Here is a 21,220-nt window from a genome sequence, read left to right as displayed (position 1 = left end):
AAGGGTCCCCGCTGTACCCACCCTGCAGCAGCCGCAGCCCAGTAGGCCGAATTTATGGTGGGGCACTCTAACCTGCAAAGGGGCCCGTCGCTGCAGCACTGTATTCTTTTTTTTAAATAGTTAGCCTCCGGCCCTTTAAGGTGAGTGCAGGGGCCGTGGCCGCAATGCCTCTCTGGGAAGAGAGCAGAGGGACACTCCTCCCCCCACACTCCTCTGTGTGTAGGCTGCAGCCCTTTTGGAGCAGGCAGGTGCTTTGCTTCCTGCTCCATTGCGGACTACATCACCCGCCCGCGCCGAAGGGGAACAGGAAGACTTCCCCTGCCCACCGCTGCGCCCCCCCCCCATACAATGGGTAATTGTATGAAAAGGTTGAGGGCCAAATTGCTGTTTGGGGGGGGGGGTCAGTGGGAGTTAAAGGGGTACTCCGGCGCTTAGACATCTTATCCCCTATCCAAAGGATAGGGGATAAGATGTCTGATCGCGGGGGTCCCGCCGTTGGGGACCCCCGTGATCTTGCACGCCGCACCCCAGTTAAAATCAGTCCCCGGAGCATGTTCGCTCTGGGTCTGATTACCGGCGACCACGGGGCCGGCGGCGTGTGATCATGCCTTGAGTTGTGATGGCAGCCCTGGTCTTGTATATAATCACTTAAATGGTATACAGATCCTGTTTACTGCTGGTAACTTTCGCTATATGGGCACTGTGTGGTGGAATACTGGTCTGTGTATAGTGGTTTTATTCAGTACAGTATGGTGGTATTAAGTTATTGTGTGATGGTATATATTTCCTCCTTGTATACTGGTAGGGGCCAGTAGTATTTACATATACATAGAAAGATAGTGTAAATGGGATCATGGATGGCCAGGGGAAGACTAGTATGTCCCTATGTAATGGCCCTGCCTAGCGGTACTGCAGGTCCCCTGTCCTTGTGACCTGGGCCTACACTGGAACCTCATAGTGACCCTAGGTTACATAGGGGACAATCAATCGTAGTACTGTATCGCTAATGAGCAGTTTAGCTTGGCCAATATCCCATATGATCCATTTGACAGTGTACTATACAGAAATAGACATACATGTGGTAAAATACAGTACAATATCTAGACCCGAGGGTTGTATCCAGGGGTATATAGTAGTATTCACTTTACAGACCCACAGTTATATGTGTTGCATAATTGAAGGTACAATTATACGTTTGACGGAGATAGCATTAATCCAACGTGTTTCGCTAATCCGTGTGGCTACAGATAGCTCATCAGGGATTATAGTTAGCGAATACTGTAAACATAGGGTCATGAGAGACCACACATAAGGTAACAATGCATCATCACATGTAAATGAAGAAATGTACAGTAGATATACTTATATGATGATATATTGAAAGTGACACACTGATCTGGACAGCTGCATACAGATGGCAATTTAGAATAGAAGATACACAGGAAGGTGTTACATCTGTCTACTTACTACATTTTGTAGGTATATGATGGTACTGCTGAAAGGTAGAGATTACCTTAAATCGGGGTGCTTGATGACACCTGTTTATGTGATGAGAGGAGTCTCCACTCTGACGTAGAATAAGTAGAAAGGGTCTAAAACAGTAACGGGGTGTACAGATTAAATAGTTTAATTAATTGATTGTAGCTGAGAGGTGGGGGGGAGGGTGAAGGGAATAGATAGGGTGGGTGGTATGGTAAGCGCGAGGGAGTGTTAGATGATAGTAGTAAGCATACATTACCTTTTGCATATGTATGCCCGGTTGACAGGGTTAGATGTCGAGGATGATCGACATACGGGAGCAACAAGGTCTAGGTATAAATAATATGTGATGAGGAGGGTGGGTAGAGGGGACAAGAGAGGGGGGGGGGAGGTGAGAGAGGGAAGGGTGGCGGGGGGACAGGAAGGGAGGAGAGAGTTGGGGGGGGGGGGGTGTAGGTAGGGATAGTTGAAAAAGGGTACGTAGAGGTAGGCCATACCTGATGGCGGGATCCCACAGGTGCGTGATACAGTCCGGTCTGGGGGCCCCAAGAGGGAAGCTTGGGAGGAAGGATGATGTCCAGATTATGTACTCCCCGAGATATGGGAGGGATCGGATGAAGGAATCGGGAGGGGTGAGTAAGTCCTGATGGCGAGAGAACAGTAAAGAGGGTGAGATCAGTGGTACTGAATGGTAACCATTACAGATACATAACTTGGTATGACGCATGTCAGGTGTATGATATGGTCCCTGAATAAGCCATAAAGTGGGGGGGGGGGAGGGAGGTAAGGGTGGGCGGGGTAGGGGGGGTATGAGGACCCCTCTAGTGGGGGGGAAGAGAGAGGGTTTGTATGACCCATTATGCGTGACAACACAGGTGGAGAGTATCTCATTCTAAATAATTATAATGTTGCATATAGTTATGTAGTTAGTAAATGGTGTGGCTGTCTGCGGGATGTGATACTGGATAGGGGAGATATAGGAGGGGTCACTCTGAGCATTTTTACACTAACATGCTGGTGTTGTCCTATACTTTTCATTTTCACAAGAGGTAAAAGGGAAAAACGCCCCCCCAAAATTTGTAACACAATTTCTCCCGAGTACGGAGATATCCCATATGTGGGTGAAAAGTGCTCTGGGGGCGCACAATAAGGCCCAGAAGGGAGAGTGCGCCATGTACATTTGAGGTGATTTGCATAGGGGTGGCTGATTGTTACAGCGGTTCTGACAAACGCAAAAAAAAAACACACCCACATGTGACCCTATTTTGGAAACTACACCCCTCACGGAATGTAATAAGGGGTACAGTGAGAATTTACACCCACTGGTGTATGACGGATCTTTGGAAAAGTGGTCCGTGAAAATGAAAAATTTTGCACAGCCCATTGTTCCAAAGATCTGTCAGACACCAGTGGGGGGGAAATGCTCACTGTACCCCTCATTACATTCTGTGAGGGGTCTAGTTTCCAAAATGGTATGCCATGTGGGGTTTTTTCTGCTGTCCTGGCACCATAGGGGCTTCCTAAATGCGACATGCCCCCCGAGCAAAATTTGCTCTCAAAAAGCCAAATATGACGCCTTCTCTTCTGAGCATTGTAGTTCGCCCGCAGTGCACTTCAGGTCCACTTATGGGGTACCGCCATACTCAGAAGAGATGGGGTTACAAATTTTGGGGGGGGGTCTTTTCTGCTATTAACCCTTGCAAAAATGTGAAATTTGGGGGGAAACCCACATTTTAGTGAAATTTTTTTTTTTTTACATATGCAAAAGTCGTGAAACACCTGTGGGGTATTAAGGCTCACTTTATCCCTTGTTACGTTCCTCAAGGGGTCTAGTTTCCAAAATGGTATGCCATGTGTTTTTTTTTTTTGCTGTCCTGGCACCATAGGGGCTTCCTAAATGCAACATGTCCCCCGAGCAAAATTTGCTCTCAAAAAGCCAAATATGACTCCTTCTCTTCTGAGCATTGTAGTTCGTCCGCAGTGCACTTCAGGTCCACTTATGGGGTACCTCCATACTCAGAAGAGATGGGGTTACAAATTTTGGGGGGTCTTTTCTGCTATTAACCCTTTAAAAAATGTGAAATTTGGGGGAAAACCAACATTTTAGTGAAATTTTTTATTTTTTTTTACATATGCAAAAGTCATGAAACACCTGTGGGGTATTAAGGCTCACTTTATTCCTTGTTATGTTCCTCAAGGGGTCTAGTTTCCAAAATGGTATGCCATGTGTTTTTTTTGCTGTTCTGGCACCATAGGGGCTTCCTAAATGTGACATGCCCCCCAAAAACCATTTCAGAAAAACGTACTCTCTAAAATCCCCTTGTCGCTCCTTCGCTTCTGAGCCCTCTACTGCGCCCACCGTACACTTTACATAGGCATATGAGGTATGTGCTTACTCGAGAGAAATTGGGCTACAAATAAAAGTATACATTTTCTCCTTTTACCCCTTGTAAAAATTCAAAAATTGGGTCAACAAGAACATGCGAGTGTAAAAAATGAAGATTTTTAATTTTCTCCTTCACTTTGCTGCTTTTCCTGTGAAACACCTAAAGGGTTAAAACATTTACTGAATGTCATTTTGAATACTTTGGGGGGTGCAGTTTTTATAATGGGGTCATTTATGGGGTATTTCTAATATGAAGGCCCTTCAAATTCACTTCAAACCTGAACTGTTCCCTGAAAAATTGTGAGTTTGAAAATTTTGTGAAAAATTGGAAAATTGCTGCTGAACTTTGAAGCCCTCTCAGAATCAGAATGATAACTAAAAGCAATCCAGAGTTATTAATGTTTAAAGTGACAGTGGTCAGATTTGCAAAAAAGGGCTTCGTCCTAGAGGTGAAAATGGGCTCCGTCCTTAAGGGGTTAATGATTAAAATAATTTTTTGTAATTTGGTTCTATGTGCATGCTCCCATGTGAATTATCAGTCATACATATACTTTTTCTACATAGCATCTGTTTTTTAATGCATAGGAATCCTTTTGTGATTGTCTTTTTTATTTTGTCATGCATAGAATGTTTTTTGTACCTTTATGTGAACCACCATAAATTTGTGTGCATCAATCCCTTTGCATCAGTCTGATGAAGGGTCACGTGACCTGAAACGCGTTACTGCCTTCTCCGCGTGTCTGTACGTGTGCTCATCCTTTCCTGTGTTTTAACCTCCAATAAATTTGAAGATATTCCAGCGCTGGTTCCTGTCCTGTTCTTGCCTGTTTGCTGTTGAGACTACGTTCGCTTGGGATAAGTGAAGCTGACTTCCACTCTTGTTTGTCTTCAAGGATGTCATGTAGTTGACGTAAAAATGTCGGTGTAGGGTCATAGTCCAGAATACGATAACAAGTCTGGTCATTGAGAAGCCTGAGACACATGACTAAGAATAACAAGATTGCCCCCCTTGTCCGATAGCTTAATAATAATTAATTTATCCTTTTCAAGATTAATCAAGGAAGACATCTCTTGACGCTTAAGGTTATGAGGAGAATTAGTCTTTCTGAGGGATTCAAGGTCACGTGTGACATTATCCAAAAAGATATCGCTATGGTGTGTTGTCCACCCCCCCATCTTGGGCCTCTGTTGCCCAAATGTCTACCGAAACCCTGTTTATGTGTTGGTGGGCCCCTTCTAGATGCTGCTCTATCAGTATCTGATTGTTCTGAAAAGGATACCTCTTATTCAGACTGCACAATAGGGCCCTGGTTGCTAAAATTAAAGGCTCGAAGTTCCCTAAACTCCGTGAGATCTTTAACAAACTGATTATGTTTTCTCTCTTTTATGGTCTATTCACACGTACAGTATTCTGTGCAGATTTGATGCGCAGGATTTTCTGTTGCAGATTTCAATGTAAATTGAACACAGCTTGAAATCCTGCACATCAAATCTGCGCAGAATACTGTACGTGTGAATAGACCCTTAATGTAGTCTGATACTTTTTGAGTAGCGTATCTTTGGTCACTTCTTATACCATAAAAAAATGAATAAAAAGTGATCAAAAAGTCAGATCAAAACAAAAATGGTACCGATAAAAACTTCACATCACGACACAAAAAATAAGTCCTCATACCACCCCTTATATGAAAAAATGTAAAAGTTATAGGGGCCAGAAGAGGACATTTTTCAACGTATAAATTTTGGTGCATGTTGTTATAATTTTTTTTTGTAGTAAAATATAATCAAACCTATATAAATTGGGTATCCTTGCGACCGTATGGACCTACAGAATAAACATAAGATGCAATTTTTACTGAAAACTGTACTGTGTAGAAATGGCAATTAAAAAAAAAAAATTTGCCCCACAAATAATTTTTTTCTGGTTTTGCCATAGATTTTGCAGTGAAATTATTAATAGTGTTACAAAGTAAAATTATTGGCGCAAAGAACAAGCCCTCATATGGATTTTTAGGTGGAAAATTGAAAGTGTTAGTATTTTTAGAAGGTGAAGTGGAAAAAAAAAAGTGCAAAAATGAAAAATCACCAAAGAGGGAAGGGATTAACATCGATGTAGAGTTTATTACCATCTCCTATACTAACATCTTCATCCCTATACCTCACTATGTGTGTGGCTGTTTTCCCTGCTCCTTTCATTTCCTGGTAATGTAACCTAGTGTTTATCCCCACATTCCTTACTTTGCTACTAGCGCATCATTAACTATGTGCACACATTAATGAATGGTCCTGTGCTTATGCAGCCACATCGATCACCCACATACTATGCGCCAGCAATGTATGTCCTCTATTGACAACATGCGTGCACATACAGTATTAGGCGCACGGTGACACATCGTGTGCCAGATTCAGGCGCACAGCGACCTGGAGCACAACATAATAGCGCGCATGTGTCAGTAGCATCCTTGCCAGGCGTGTGCTTCGTTAATCCACCAGTACTGCAGTGACCCTAAGCTATACAGGGAGATGCACCTAGACCCCTCCCACTTGTGGGCAGAGCCCAGCGCTCCCGTTTGGCACCCAAACACATTTTATAATCTTCTTGGAGAGTGTATCTTGCTGCTGCAAGGAGGGTACCGGCCCTCATCTATCGGCCACCCCCCAACCTCATCCACACCAAGGACACCACCAATGGGTCTGAGTGGTTGGTCCTCATTAGACCGTGCATCAATTTATTGTTGGCAGTAAATAGTGATCAGCCAAATCGCATTTTCTTTGCATATTGCATGTTCCACTGTTTCTGTTTTACCTACCATTATTTCCCCTGATGAACCCCACATTGCTCTGTCTTATCCAGATAGGAGGTGGGGAAATGCGTAGGGAATAAGAATAATTAATTTGTGTCTATTGACACAACATTGTGCTTTGTAGGAAATCCAATTGTTGTGTATGGTGAGGGTTTAGAATCGGGAACGTATCAAGTCAGTCTCTTGACCCTTACCTGCACTGTGTATTTTGATTTATTCTTATATTTTTGAGGACGATTTATTTTGCTAGTTATAATTAAAGGCTATGTTTTAATGAGCTAATATTTCTCTTGCTGTGAAATTGTGTCCTAATTAGCTCTTACTATATCAGTGTATCTTGAAAATACTACAGTGATATTGTTTTAGTATTTTCTGCTCAGTCTCAATCAGATTCCCAGACTGGGAAGGGGCATTCCCCAGCAGGCATGACATCATCTGAAGCCATACAGGGGAGAACTTCCTCCCTCACTCTGCTACACACAGCCCAGAGCAGTTCAGTGTGAGATGAGCTATGATTGGCTAAGGCTGCACCCCACATCCCCCCCCCCCCCTCTCAGCACTTTAGACTGCATTTCCTGTTTTGGATATCTGACGGGCCAGCAGGAGTCCAGAGTATGTGCAAGAGATGAGAGGAAATGTGCTCTGGACAAGTAGGGAGACACCTAGTGACAGCTTTTTTTTTAATCAAAAATAAAACATGAAAGTTACAATTTAAATACTCTGTGCTGCTGGGACCTTGCTCCATTCACTTCCTCACTCTAGGCTTGTGACCTCCCACAGGTTCAGCATACTGCATTCCTGAAATACTCTGTGCTGCTGGGGACCCATTTGCGTCCACTATGTCACTCTATGCTCCCTCAGGTTCAGCAAACAGAATGAGCAGACCGTCTCTCCTAACTCAATAGCTCCCAAGTGTCTATTACATTCTGAATAATGTGTGCCAATGGACCACACAAGGTCACATGGTAAAAACAGCTACATGTATTATGTTATTGCATGGGATGTATGCCTTATACCAGTGTTCTCTCTACTGCGTCTCTCCCTGGGACTTGTAGTTCTGTAACCGCTCGAGATTGAGGTAGACAGCCTTGAGCCAGCATCAGTCTTGCTACACTTCACCGCGAGGGGGCAGTATAAGACAAATTGTCGGGGTTAGAGAAAAAACCGTGACACGCTTCCGCTTCAACTTGGGGACTTCCTGTCATTGCAGGAAGTGACGTTACGCCAGAGAAGCGTTGCCTAGGCAACTGTCGCAAGCTACTTTTATCATCAACGAAGCGGGTTTTACCTTGTCAGGTAATGGTGCCGGGTCCTCCAGACACATAAATATACATATTCGTCTCTTGTGATGCGTGAAGGGAGTAATGTAGTCCACAGGCCGCACGATAATGACGGAAATTGATGCATTTACTAGTCCGAGACTCTAGTGATGTTTGGACTTTGACATCCTGTTGTATGGAGCATGATACACTGGTATAAGTATAGGTATTAGTGCCAAATATGCAGAATATTATGTAGCTCATTGTTTCCCAACAAGGGTGCCTCATGCTGTTGCAAAACTACAACTCCTAGCATGCCCAGGCCAAAGACTGTCCAAGCATGCTGGGAGTTGTAGTATTGCAACAGCTTAAAGGACAAGTATTATGATAGGGGATAAGTCTTAGATCGCAGGGGTCCTGGGGTCGCCATGCCCCCTCTACATAGGTATATGGGAGAGCTGAAGATTGCCAATCCGCTCTCCCATGGAGCTATATAGAGGGGGCATGGTGACCCCCGCTTCGGGTTGTGCGTGATGCTCCATTGTGAAGGAGAGCGGGGAGATCTAAACAGGAGATCATTGGGGGCCCCAGTGCTCTAACCCCCCCCCCCCCCCCAATGATCTAAAACTTATCCCCCTATCCTTCTGAGAAGTTTTTTTTCATGATACTTGTCCTTTAAGGCATCCTGTTTTGGAAACACTTGTCTGGCTAAGGAAACCAGTCTTATCCTCAGCATTTTAACACAGACTGAGTACCAATACTTTTATTCTAGTTCAAACAAATAGTTGTGGTCACCTAGTTGGGACTAGGTACTTTTTGGTTGTGAACTTAGAGGAGACATCCTGTTTATAGTATTTATTTCTTTTATTCTAGTACTCACCAATACCAATTACAGATACAGTTATTATTATTATTATTATTTTTTTTTTTTAAAGGGGATCTAATTCCATGTTCTTCGCCTGTATAAGCTGCGCTTCCTCCCACCCTCTTTGGCCAGTGTCACCACTCCGTAAGATTGAAGCTGGGATGAATATGAACGGCAGGGGCGGTAACATTGGCCAGAGAGAGCAGGAGAAAGCAATGTTCGTACAGCAGCAGTTATCTCCAGTAAAGAACAAGGGATTTACACAACAAGACCAATGGCTCCTGAAAGGTTGCACTGATATTTAGGATAGGTTCACACGTAGTTCATTCGCTGAAGATCCCTACAGTGATCTACGAGTCACGCGCATGCGCAATATACTCACAGACATTGCTGTTGCTGCCCCTGCTACCTGAGTGAGGCCGCGATACCTGAGAGTACACTGCGAATGCGCATGTAATGTGCAGATCCCTGTGTGTCTGCTTGTAGCAGCGGATTGCTGCTACAAACAGACAAAGCAGGACACACTGGCACAGCAGGAGGCACACTCTAGGAAAGGTCAATAGGGCATCCCCAGTGTCAAATACGCTGCAGATATGCTTCTTGTTACCCTACCCTTACACTGTAAGCAGTGTTAGTAACAGGGACACCCACACTGTCTACTTGTATATTCAGGTCCGTAAGGGTGACCTTGGTGTCAGATTCCCTTTAATAGTAGGTAGTAGTACCCCCTGTATGTAGTAAAGATAGTAGCAGCCCTCTCCTGCATACAGTAGTAGCAGTCTCTCTCCTGCATACAGTAGTAGCAGTCTCTCTCCTGCATACAGTAGTAGCAGCCTCTCTCCTGCATACAGTAGTAGCAGCCTCTCTCCTGCAGACAGTAGTAGCAGCCTCTCTCCTGCAGACAGTAGTAGCAGCCTCTCTCCTGCATACAGTAGTAGCAGCCTCTCTCCTGCATACAGTAGTAGCAGTCTCTCTCCTGCATACAGTAGTAGCAGCCTCTCTCCTGCATACAGTAGTAGCAGCCTCTCTCCTGCATACAGTAGTAGCAGCCTCTCTCCTGCATACAGTAGTAGCAGCCTCTCTCCTGCATACAGTAGTAGCAGCCTATCTCCTGCATACAGTAGTAGCAGCCTCCCTCCTGCAGACAGTAGTAGTAGCAGCCTCCCTCCTGCAGACAGTAGTAGTAGCAGCCTCTCTCCTGCATACAGTAGTAGCAGCCTCTCTCCTGCATACAGTAGTAGCAGTCTCTCTCCTGCATACAGTAGTAGCAGCCTCTCTCCTGCATACAGTAGTAGCAGCCTATCTCCTGCATACAGTAGTAGCAGCCTCTCTCCTGCATACAGTAGTAGCAGCCTCTCTCCTGCATACAGTAGTAGCAGCCTCTCTCCTGCATACAGTAGTAGCAGCCTCTCTCCTGCATACAGTAGTAGCAGCCTCCCTCCTGCAGACAGTAGTAGCAGCCTCTCTCCTGCAGACAGTAGTAGCAGCCTCTCTCCTGCATACAGTAGTAGCAGCTTCTCTCCTGCATACAGTAGTAGCAGCCTATCTCCTGCATACAGTAGTAGCAGCCTCTCTCCTGCATACAGTAGTAGCAGCCTCTCTCCTGCATACAGTAGTAGCAGCCTCTCTCCTGCATACAGTAGTAGCAGTCTCTCTCCTGCATACAGTAGTAGCAGCCTCTCTCCTGCATACAGTAGTAGCAGTCTCTCTCCTGCATACAGTAGTAGCAGCCTCTCTCCTGCATACAGTAGTAGCAGCCTATCTCCTGCATACAGTAGTAGCAGCCTCTCTCCTGCATACAGTAGTAGCAGCCTCCCTCCTGCAGACAGTAGTAGTAGCAGCCTCTCTCCTGCATACAGTAGTAGCAGCCTCTCTCCTGCATACAGTAGTAGCAGCCTCTCTCCTGCATACAGTAGTAGCAGCCTATCTCCTGCATACAGTAGTAGCAGCCTCCCTCCTGCAGACAGTAGTAGTAGCAGCCTCTCTCCTGCATACAGTAGTAGCAGCCTATCTCCTGCATACAGTAGTAGCAGCCTCTCTCCTGCATACAGTAGTAGCAGCCTCCCTCCTGCAGACAGTAGTAGTAGCAGCCTCTCTCCTGCATACAGTAGTAGCAGCCTCTCTCCTGCATACAGTAGTAGCAGCCTCTCTCCTGCATACAGTAGTAGCAGTCTCTCTCCTGCATACAGTAGTAGCAGCCTCTCTCCTGCAGACAGTAGTAGTAGCAGCCCCTCTCCTGCATACAGTAGTAGCAGCCCCTCTCCTGCATACAGTAGTAGCAGCCCCTCTCCTGCATACAGTAGTAGCAGCCTCCCTCCTGCAGACAGTAGTAGTAGCAGTCTCCCTCCTGCAGACAGTAGTATTAGCAGCCCCTCTCCTGCATACAGTAGTAGTAGCAGCCCCTCTCTTGCATACAGTAGTAGCAGCCTCTCTCCTGTAGACAGTAGTAGTAGCAGCCTCTCTCCTGCAGACAGTAGTAGTAGCAGCCTCTCTCCTGCAGACAGTAGTAGTAGCAGCCTCTCTCCTGCAGACAGTAGTAGTAGCAGCCTCTCTCCTGCAGACAGTAGTATTAGCAGCCTCTCTCCTGCAGACAGTAGTAGTAGCAGCCTCTCTCCTGCAGACAGTAGTAGTAGCAGCCTCTCTCCTGCAGACAGTAGTAGTAGCAGCCTCTCTCCTGCAGACAGTAGTAGTAGCAGCCTCTCTCCTGCAGACAGTAGTAGTAGCAGCCTCTCTCCTGCAGACAGTAGTAGTAGCAGCTCCTCTCCTGCATACAGTAGTAGCAGCCCCTCTCCTGCAGACAGTAGTAGCAGCAGCCTCTCTCCTGCAGACAGTAGTAGCAGCAGCCTCTCTCCTGCAGACAGTAGTAGCAGCAGCCTCTCTCCTGCAGACAGTAGTAGCAGCAGCCTCTCTCCTGCAGACAGTAGTAGCAGCAGCCTCTCTCCTGCAGACAGTAGTAGCAGCAGCCTCTCTCCTGCAGACAGTAGTAGCAGCAGCCTCTCTCCTGCAGACAGTAGTAGTAGCAGCCTCTCTCCTGCAGACAGTAGTAGTAGCAGCCTCTCTCCTGCAGACAGTAGTAGTAGCAGCCTCTCTCCTGCAGACAGTAGTAGTAGCAGCCTCTCTCCTGCAGACAGTAGTAGTAGCAGCCTCTATCCTGCAGACAGTAGTAGTAGTAGTAGCAGCCTCTCTCCTGCAGACAGTAGTAGTAGTAGCAGCCTCTCTCCTGCAGACAGTAGTAGTAGTAGCAGCCTCTCTCCTGCAGACAGTAGTAGTAGTAGTAGCAGCCTCTCTCCTGCAGACAGTAGTAGTAGTAGCAGCCTCTCTCCTGCAGACAGTAGTAGTAGTAGCAGCCTCTCTTCTGCAGACAGTAGTAGTAGTAGCAGCCTCTCTCCTGCAGACAGTAGTAGTAGTAGCAGCCTCTCTCCTGCAGACAGTAGTAGTAGTAGTAGTAGCAGCCTCTCTCCTGCAGACAGTAGTAGTAGTAGTAGCAGCCTCTCTCCTGCAGACAGTAGTAGTAGTAGTAGCAGCCTCTCTCATGCAGACAGTAGTAGTAGTAGTAGTAGCAGCCTCTCTCATGCAGACAGTAGTAGTAGTAGTAGTAGTAGCAGCCTCTCTCATGCAGACAGTAGTAGTAGTAGTAGTAGCAGCCTCTCTCATGCAGACAGTAGTAGTAGCAGCCTCTCTCATGCAGACAGTAGTAGTAGTAGTAGTAGCAGCCTCTCTCATGCAGACAGTAGTAGTAGTAGCAGCCTCTCTCATGCAGACAGTAGTAGTAGTAGCAGCCTCTCTCATGCAGACAGTAGTAGTAGTAGCAGCCTCTCTCATGCAGACAGTAGTAGTAGTAGCAGCCTCTCTCATGCAGACAGTAGTAGTAGTAGTAGCAGCCTCTCTCATGCAGACAGTAGTAGTAGTAGCAGCCTCTCTCATGCAGACAGTAGTAGTAGTAGCAGCCTCTCTCATGCAGACAGTAGTAGTAGTAGCAGCCTCTCTCATGCAGACAGTAGTAGTAGTAGCAGCTTCTCTCATGCAGACAGTAGTAGTAGTAGTAGCAGCCTCTCTCATGCAGACAGTAGTAGTAGTAGTAGTAGCAGCCTCTCCCATGCAGACAGTAGTAGTAGTAGTAGCAGCCTCTCTCATGCAGACAGTAGTAGTAGTAGTAGCAGCCTCTCTCATGCAGACAGTAGTAGTAGTAGTAGCAGCCTCTCTCATGCAGACAGTAGTAGTAGTAGCAGCCTCTCTCATGCAGACAGTAGTAGTAGTAGTAGCAGCCTCTCTCATGCAGACAGTAGTAGTAGTAGCAGCCTCTCTCATGCAGACAGTAGTAGTAGTAGCAGCCTCTCTCATGCAGACAGTAGTAGTAGTAGCAGCCTCTCTCATGCAGACAGTAGTAGTAGTAGCAGCCTCTCTCATGCAGACAGTAGTAGTAGTAGTAGCAGCCTCTCTCATGCAGACAGTAGTAGTAGTAGCAGCCTCTCTCATGCAGACAGTAGTAGTAGTAGCAGCCTCTCTCATGCAGACAGTAGTAGTAGTAGCAGCCTCTCTCATGCAGACAGTAGTAGTAGTAGCAGCCTCTCTCATGCAGACAGTAGTAGTAGTAGTAGCAGCCTCTCTCATGCAGACAGTAGTAGTAGTAGTAGTAGCAGCCTCTCTCATGCAGACAGTAGTAGTAGTAGTAGCAGCCTCTCTCATGCAGACAGTAGTAGTAGTAGTAGCAGCCTCTCTCATGCAGACAGTAGTAGTAGTAGTAGCAGCCTCTCTCATGCAGACAGTAGTAGTAGTAGTAGCAGCCTCTCTCCTGCAGACAGTAGAAGTAGTAGCAGCCTCTCTCCTGCAGACAGTAGTAGTAGCAGCAGCCTCTGTCCCCTGTCCTCTGTCAAATGTTGCCGTTCCCTCCTTCTCCCAACCGCATCATGGGCCACCATGGACGGCTGGGGAGTGGCAACATTTGACAGAGGACCCATGTTTTAATGTTTGCTCTGATGCTTCTTCTCTTGCCCTGCGATGATCTGATTCACTGCTCCATGTACACACCTCCATCCTGCCTCTCTCTTACAATGGAATTCTTGGGTTAGGGTTTCAGTTTTCCATGGGGTTTTATCAAACGTTATAACACCGGCTGTACTGCACTATGTACGTAACTCCCGGGGGTACTACCTACAGTAATGTTGCATGCTGGGTAGTACCCCTGAGAAGCAGGTATCACACTTGATAGTGGGAATATAAACACGAGTACCCGATACTATGCACATGTCCTCTATCAGCCTTGATACCAATGCAAGCATCAGTATTCAGACATCCCTAGCATTGACCAATGGGTCATGGAAGGCCAGGTGAAATACCAGACCTTTCTCTCCCGGGGGGTGGGGGCAAGATCAGACACAATAATAGGAGGTTCATTTCGATATTTGCAATGGGGCCCACTTTCTTTTATGTATACCATTGAAGATGACTTTAGTTTAGAGTGGGTTTTGGAGTCTTTCTTTAGGATGGGGCTTACATCCTCAATATGGGGGCGGTCTGACTCCTGTCACCCCTAACTGATCAGTTGTTTGAAGGGTCCGTGGTGCTCATGCAAGCATTGCAGGCTCTTAATAGGCACTGTCAGATACAAAAACTTTTTTCATGTTGTACATCTTGGCAAAACATTAAAGGGGTACTCCGGTGGAAAACTTTTTTTTTTTTTTTTTATCAACTGGTGCCAGAAAGTTAAACAGATTTGTAAAGTACTTCTATTAAATCTTAATCCTTCCAGTACTTATTAACTGCTGAATACTACAGAGGAAATTATTTTCTTTTTGGAACACAGAGCTCTATGCTGACATCATGATCACAGTGCTCTCTGCTGACATCTCTTTCCATTTTAAGAACTGTCCAGAGTAGGAGAAAATCCCCATAGAAAACATATGCTGCTCTGGACAGTTCCTAAAATGAACAGAGATGTCAGCAGAGAGCACTGTGGTCATGATGTCAGCAGCGAGCACTGTATTCCAAAAAGAAAAGCATTTCCTCTGTAGTAATCAGCAGCTAATAAGTACTGGAAGGATTAAGATTTTTTTTTAATAGAAGTCATTTACAAATCTGTTTAACTTTCTTGCACCAGTTGACATAAAAAAAAAAAAAGTTTTGCACCGGAGTACCCCTTTAACCATTCTAATATACGTCATAAGAAAATGTTATTTCCTTTTTATAGAAATCATGGCTTTGTCCAAGCTGAAGCACAGACATGGACAAAGTCCAGTAAGTGAGGGTGGGCTAGCACTCATCTGTGCTCTCTCCTGTCTGATAGGACTCCTCTGTGCTCTCTCCTGTCTGATAGCACTCCTCTGTGCTCTCTCTTGTCTGATGGGACTCCTCTGTACTCTCTCCTGTCTGATAGGACTCCTCTGTGCTTCTCCTGTCTGATAGGACTCCTCTGTGCTCTCTCCTGTCTGATAGGACTCCTCTGTACTCTCTCCTGTCTGATAGGACTCCTCTGTACTCTCTCCTGTCTGATAGAACTCCTCTGTGCTCTCTCCTGCCTGATAGGACTCCTCTGTGCTCTCTCCTGCCTGATAGGACTCCTCTGTGCTCTCTCCTGCCTGATAGGACTCCTCTGTGCTCTCTCCTGCCTGATAGGACTCCTCTGTGCTCTCTCCTGTCTGATAGTACTCCTCTGTGCTCTCTCCTGTCTGATAGGGCTCCTCTGTGCTCTCTTCTGTCCGATAGGACTCCTCTGTACTCTCTCCTGTCCTATCAGACACAGAGGAGTGCTAGCCCACCCTCACTTACTGGACTTTGTCCATGCCTGTGCTTCAGCTTGGACAGAGCCATGATTTTATAAGAGCTCTGTATACATTAATGAGACATGAATGACAATACACCTGGAAAAAGGGGTTTATATTACATGAAAGGCTGAATCTAATTCCGAACGTATTCGGGAACCTTGCTTGGATGCCCGTTAGGTATCTTCAGAAGAATACTTTTGTTAGCCTGATGTATTCCGCCACTCTTGTGGGGAGAGTGAGGAAGCGATGATAGACTTTATATAAGTTACTGATCTTGGTTCTACCGGATGCTTTATTGTATGTATGATTCTATTGGGTCATCCTGCTCCCTCTGTGGTGACTATTCTTGTGATGTGCCTTTTTACTGTGCTGTCTGGGTGTGGGGGCGGTCTTCTTCTCCATTTGTGTTTTTTTAAATATTTTTTAAAGCATTGTTTGAAAAATCTTTAAGACAAATGATCTGATTAAAAAAAATATAAGAGCCTGTGGCACTTGCATAACAGCTGATTGGCAGGGGTGTCAAGAGTCGACCCTCACCAATCTAATATTGATCCTAAGGATGGGTCATCAATTTTGTAAGCCCAGTATCTCATTTAATAAGGGCAATCTGTCATCAATTTCATGCTGCCAGAAACACGGGCATTGTGATCCAAGAACAGTCTCCCTTGTTACAACTGTCTATAAGGCAGCATTTCATAGAAATTACAGCTTTCATACCATCCAGATCCTAACGTCCTCATTGAACCTGCTGACAGCTAATGATGACCATAGTATATCATATATAATACATCATTTCTGTTGTCGGTATTGCTTCTATTAAATAATATGTACTGCTATCTTCACTATCTTTGATCTGGCCCTGTTACTGAGTCTTTGATGTTAACATAACTTATACAAGTACTGCACGCACCCTATTGGTTTATTTCCTGTAACAGAATAATAAAAGAATCTCCTCACCTGTTTTTACAGATTTCAGTATCGCTATTAAAAATGAGTGACCAACTTAAATTTATTGTGGAAAGACTAAACAAGGAGCCATTCAAGAAGAACCTGAACTTAATAACATTTGATTCGCTGGAGCCCATGCAGCTGTTACAAGTCCTGAGTGATGTTCTTGGAGAAATCGACCCAAAGGTAATGTGTATTACTTTAATGGAAATCTGTCAGCTCTGTTTCAGTTGGAGAGGCAATGCTGCAGCAACACACCTCTTCCTTGCCCTGCTTTCCCTGATTGATTTACATCAGTGTTTCCCACTAGCTGTTGCAAAACTACAACTCCCAGCATGCTTAGACAGCCTTTGGCTGTTATGGCATGCTGGGAGTTGTAGTTCTGCAACAGCTTAAAGCATACTGGTTGAGAATTTTGTGCTGGAAGCCAAGCCCTGTACATCAATCATGCAGGGCAAGGTGCAGATGAGGCGTGCCACTGCAGCACAGCACCATCTCTCGCACTGTTTAGCTGTAAAACAAAAGTGCAGTGTTAGGAGTTTATAAAGGGTTGTCACTGCAAACAAAAGTATAGTTAGTTTTATTTACATCACCAACATACACTAAGGGGGGAGAAAAATATTCTCTGACCCTGAGGAGAAAAGCCACCACTGGCCTATGTGATATATATGCACCGACAAAGAAAGAACCAGTAGTGTAAAAGGTTATATTTTATTTAACATATATGCCAATTACAGACATTTAAAAATCAGAAAGAAATAAAAAACAAGGCACCACAGGAACAACTGCAGCTGAGAGGAGGAGATATAACAAGCAAAGAAGCATGGAGTACAGGGAAACTGTCCTCGTAAAAGTAATGACAACAGTGTAACTGGTACAAGGTCTCAATGCAATATGGCTATAAGACAATTAAATATGTAAACAGAGTATGGACAGATAGATACCAGAAGTGGTAATAAAGTGCAAATAGTCAGATCAGGAACATCCTGCAATGCATTTACCTGCCTACCACCTCCAACCCCAACGTACGTTTCGCTTGTGCTTAGTCACCCCCCCCCCCCCCCCCCCCGACGAAGCACAAGCGAAACGTACGTTGATCCTGCCGAAATATGTTTGGACAATGACAACTTCATTCTTACGAATATGGCCATGGTTTATATACCACCACATTAAATTGCACACCCTATATTGTCATTCAAAAAAGGGCTTGTTTCATACTGTGTTTTGTGTTTAGGTTTCAATGCTTTTGTAGCAGACTACACTTTTGTTTACAGCAAAAAAAAATATGTTGTAATTTGTATATGGTGTTTTTTTTTTTTTAAATAATGTAAATCTGTGGGAAACAGGTTCTTCTCTGTATCATACATCATTTTTTTTTTTTTTTTAGCATCTGTTAAATCCATTCCCACCCCAAAAGTATGGGCAGACCCTTGGAGGAACTGGCTTTGTAGTGGAATCCCGCCATGATTCCACCCATTACATGGTTGCCCCGGCTACTTTCAGTAGCCAGGGGCCACCGTTAAAAGCCAGCTGGCATTGATCCCCGCTGCCGGCTATTAACCCTTTAGGTGTCTAAAGGGACGTTTAAATAGAAACTGGTTGTGCATAGGCTTAGATTGTACCCACCTCAGGGTGATTGAAGAGGAGTGATCAATTCTCACAGCAGGTAGAGGCCTTATCTGGCCTTCTGTGGCTGCCTCCAGTCTTCAATTGATAGAGCATACCTAGGGCAGACTTAATCAATAGAGTGCAGATCTTATTGATCAATGGAGGATATATGTTCTGCATTGATTTGTATCAGCTATTTATTAAAAGTCTCCTATGGGGACTAATAAAGTGTAAATGAAAAAATATATACAGTAAATCCATAATAAATTTATTCCTTTCCTATTTAAAGTTTGGATCACCCCCTTTTTTCAAAATAAAAAGTGAGTAATTGTTTGAACTATAAAATATAATATTACTGCACAGTGAATGGCGCAAATGAAAAACAAAAATGCCAGAATTGCTGCAATTAAGGGGTTAAAGGACATCTGAAGCAAAAGACAACTTATCCCTTATCCACAGGATAAGGGATAAGTGTCTGATCGCGAGGTTCCGACCGTTGCCCCCCCCCCCCCTCGATCTCCCAAACGGGGCCCCCGCATTGCCGCTCTATGTGAGCGGCTAATGCGCATTGCGGCTACCTCTCTGAGGTCTGTACGCCCATTCCCATACAGTTCTATGGGAGAGGCGGGGAGGCATGAACGCTGCCTCCCCGCTTCTCCCATATAATTACATGGAGGAGGTGTGTTGGCCGTGGCCCCGTGCAGGAGATCGCGGGGGTTCCAGCGGTTGGATCCCCCGTGATCAAACACTTATCCCCTATCCTGCAGTTGCCTTTTGCTGCAGATGTCCTTGAACTTATACAAATTTATACTGTTCAAGAGTATAAAATGTAAACACAAACGCAGTGTAAACCATTCTCACTTTTTTTGTTAGGTTTCTTTTTATTGTATGGCTTCTGTAATAGGTCATTTATTCTCTGTTTTATATTATTTTCTTTGCAGCATTCCATTGATATTCGTGAAGAAATGCCAGATCAAACAGCTAAGAGGATGTTGAACATTTTAAGTATTCTGAAGTATAAACCTGCAGGAGACATGTAGGTACCAATAACTAAGAGGTTAACAAGTCAGTACAAGTACATGTACGGCATATGGGCATCAGTTGACGTGCATGTTTATACAGTCAGGGGGTGTGTATTAGTGTACAACATTTACACCCAGCAGTATCCCTCCTTGGCTGGGGATAGGCTGAGCAGCAGTGTGATGCATTGAGCCCCATTTCTTCCTCGTGCTGGGGCTCAATGCATTACACTGCCGCTTAGCCTATTGGCGCCTGAGGCGGGAAATTGCAGAGGCCGGCAATTAGCTGACCAGCAGTGTGGCGCATGGACCACAGGCAAGCTAAAAGAAGAGGGCACAGGAGGACTGGAGTGGTGGCAGGTAAGTTTTAAGTTTGGGTTTTTTATATACTGGCAGCCATGGGATCATAGCACAAAAAAGTTCTAAGCTGGAGTACTCCTTTAATTAAACATTCCTTATTCCGCACAATTAACTGTGTAAATGAAAAAAAAAAAATAAACCAAAATGGCAGAATATTAACCACAATACATCCTAGCAAATTTTTTTTTAAAAAAAGAGATCAAAAAGTCTGATCTGTGCAGAAGTGGTACTAAAGATCAGGTACCAAAAAATGAGCCTTCACACAGATCTGTTGGTATAGGGATTAGAATATATTGACGCAAAGCAATTTTTTGTAGTAAATCATAAGGAAAAACTATACAAATTTGACATCGCTGTAATCATACTGACCTAAATAATAATGATAATATGTCAGTTTTACTAAACAGCATAAAGAAACAAAACCTTACAAAAAGTTGCAGAATTGCATTTAGTTTTAGAACTTTAACGCACAAATAATCTTTTTTTAATTAGTATCGAAGCCAGCTCACTCCCTCCTTCTGCGCACACCTGTGCAGCGGACCCGCCGGCACCGCCCCGGCTTCACTGGTAAGATGCAGGTAAAGGATAATGTCCGGCACCAGGGTTTCAGGTATAAAACTTGCATTTATTGAAGACAAGACATATGGTCGCGGTAGTCACCCTGACGCGTTTCGCGCTGTGTAGCGCTTTAGTCAAAGAGTGATCAATCATCACTCTTTGACTAAGCGCTACACAGCGCGAAACGCGTCAGGATGACTACCACAACCATATGTCTTGTCTTCAATAAACGCAAGTTTTATACCTGAAACCCTGGTGCCGGACATTATCCTTTACCAATAATGGTTTTTTGGTTTCATAATACATTTCACACTCCATTTTGTAAGTTCCCACCCAGCTGACAATTTAGCGAAAAGTATAGTCACAGTCAGCCAATAAGTAAAATTCCTATATCTCAGGATCAGGGTACCCAGGCTACAGAGGCATATAAAGAATTCATTTTTTAAATTGACCACAGGACCTCTTTAAAGCGAATGCAGCTCCTTGATTTTTTTTGTGATTATAGATGGCACTGCTGAGTAATTATCTATACAGAACAGGAGTCTCTGTTTAGTTTTAGGCCTAGTGGCCTGAATGGACACAGCAGGATTTCAGAACTATTCAGAAATTTAGAAAAAAAACATCATTAAAATTCTTAATGGTTAACATAAAAACCTTATTTAACCCCTTAAGGACACATGACGTTCTCATACGTCTCCATGTCCGAGTCCTTAAGGACACATGACGTATGAGAACGTCATGTGTTTTGCCGGCCCCCCGCAACCATCTGGAGCGGAGCCGGCGCCCGATGCCTGCTGAAATCGATCAGCAGGCATCGGGGCATATCGCCCAGGGGGGTCATGATGACCCCCCATGTCGGCGATCGCGGCGCATCGCTCGTCAATTCAGACGAGCGATGCGCTGCGATTCCGTTCCCCGCCGCTCGCCGGGCGGGGATCGGAGCCGGATGTCTGCTGATTTCTATCAGCAGACATCCTGGCAGTGTGCCGGAGGAGGTCCGGAGGACCTCCTTTACCGGCGATCGCTGCAGGACGCCGGTAACTACTAACCGGCGTTCTGCAGCGGTTCCAGGTCATCAGGGTCACGTGTGACCCTGTGACCTGGATATAGATGGTGACTGGTGGTGTAGTATACACCACCAATCACCATCCATGCTGTACTGGGGGCTGGCAT

General features: G+C 45.0%; 2 protein-coding genes across 10 annotated transcripts in view; one reads left to right on the top strand and one right to left on the bottom strand.

Annotated features, from left to right (window-relative positions):
* P2RX7 (purinergic receptor P2X 7) overlaps nt 1-7,855 on the bottom strand; it is a 106,952-nt gene extending 99,097 nt beyond the window's left edge. For 3 of the 7 annotated variants that reach the window (XM_056534530.1, XM_056534579.1, XM_056534553.1), the window contains exons 1-4: nt 7,686-7,855; nt 1,977-2,122; nt 1,739-1,808; nt 1,514-1,592 (exon numbers count right to left, since the gene is read on the bottom strand). The gene's annotated coding sequence lies outside the window, so the exon portion shown is untranslated. Of the gene's footprint in view, nt 1-1,513; nt 1,593-1,738; nt 1,809-1,976; nt 2,123-4,505; nt 5,176-7,685 lie in introns of those variants that run through there. The other 4 variants (XM_056534545.1, XM_056534563.1, XM_056534537.1 and 1 more) reach the window with 3 other exon arrangements.
* IFT81 (intraflagellar transport 81) overlaps nt 1-21,220 on the top strand; it is a 268,139-nt gene that overhangs the window by 94,611 nt on the left and 152,308 nt on the right. The window contains exons 1-3 of one of the 3 annotated variants that reach the window (XM_056534506.1): nt 7,880-7,965; nt 16,524-16,688; nt 19,052-19,146. In XM_056534506.1, coding sequence (XP_056390481.1) covers nt 16,545-16,688; nt 19,052-19,146 — 239 coding nt within the window. In that variant the 5' untranslated portion in view covers nt 7,880-7,965; nt 16,524-16,544. Of the gene's footprint in view, nt 1-7,879; nt 7,966-8,011; nt 8,143-16,523; nt 16,689-19,051; nt 19,147-21,220 lie in introns of those variants that run through there. The other 2 variants (XM_056534512.1, XM_056534522.1) reach the window with 2 other exon arrangements.

Source organism: Hyla sarda, chromosome 1, assembly GCF_029499605.1.
Source record: "Hyla sarda isolate aHylSar1 chromosome 1, aHylSar1.hap1, whole genome shotgun sequence".
Classification (NCBI taxonomy): Eukaryota; Metazoa; Chordata; class Amphibia; order Anura; family Hylidae; genus Hyla; species Hyla sarda.
Note: the sequence above shows the minus strand (reverse complement) of the source record. Positions and strands in the feature narration are given on the sequence as shown.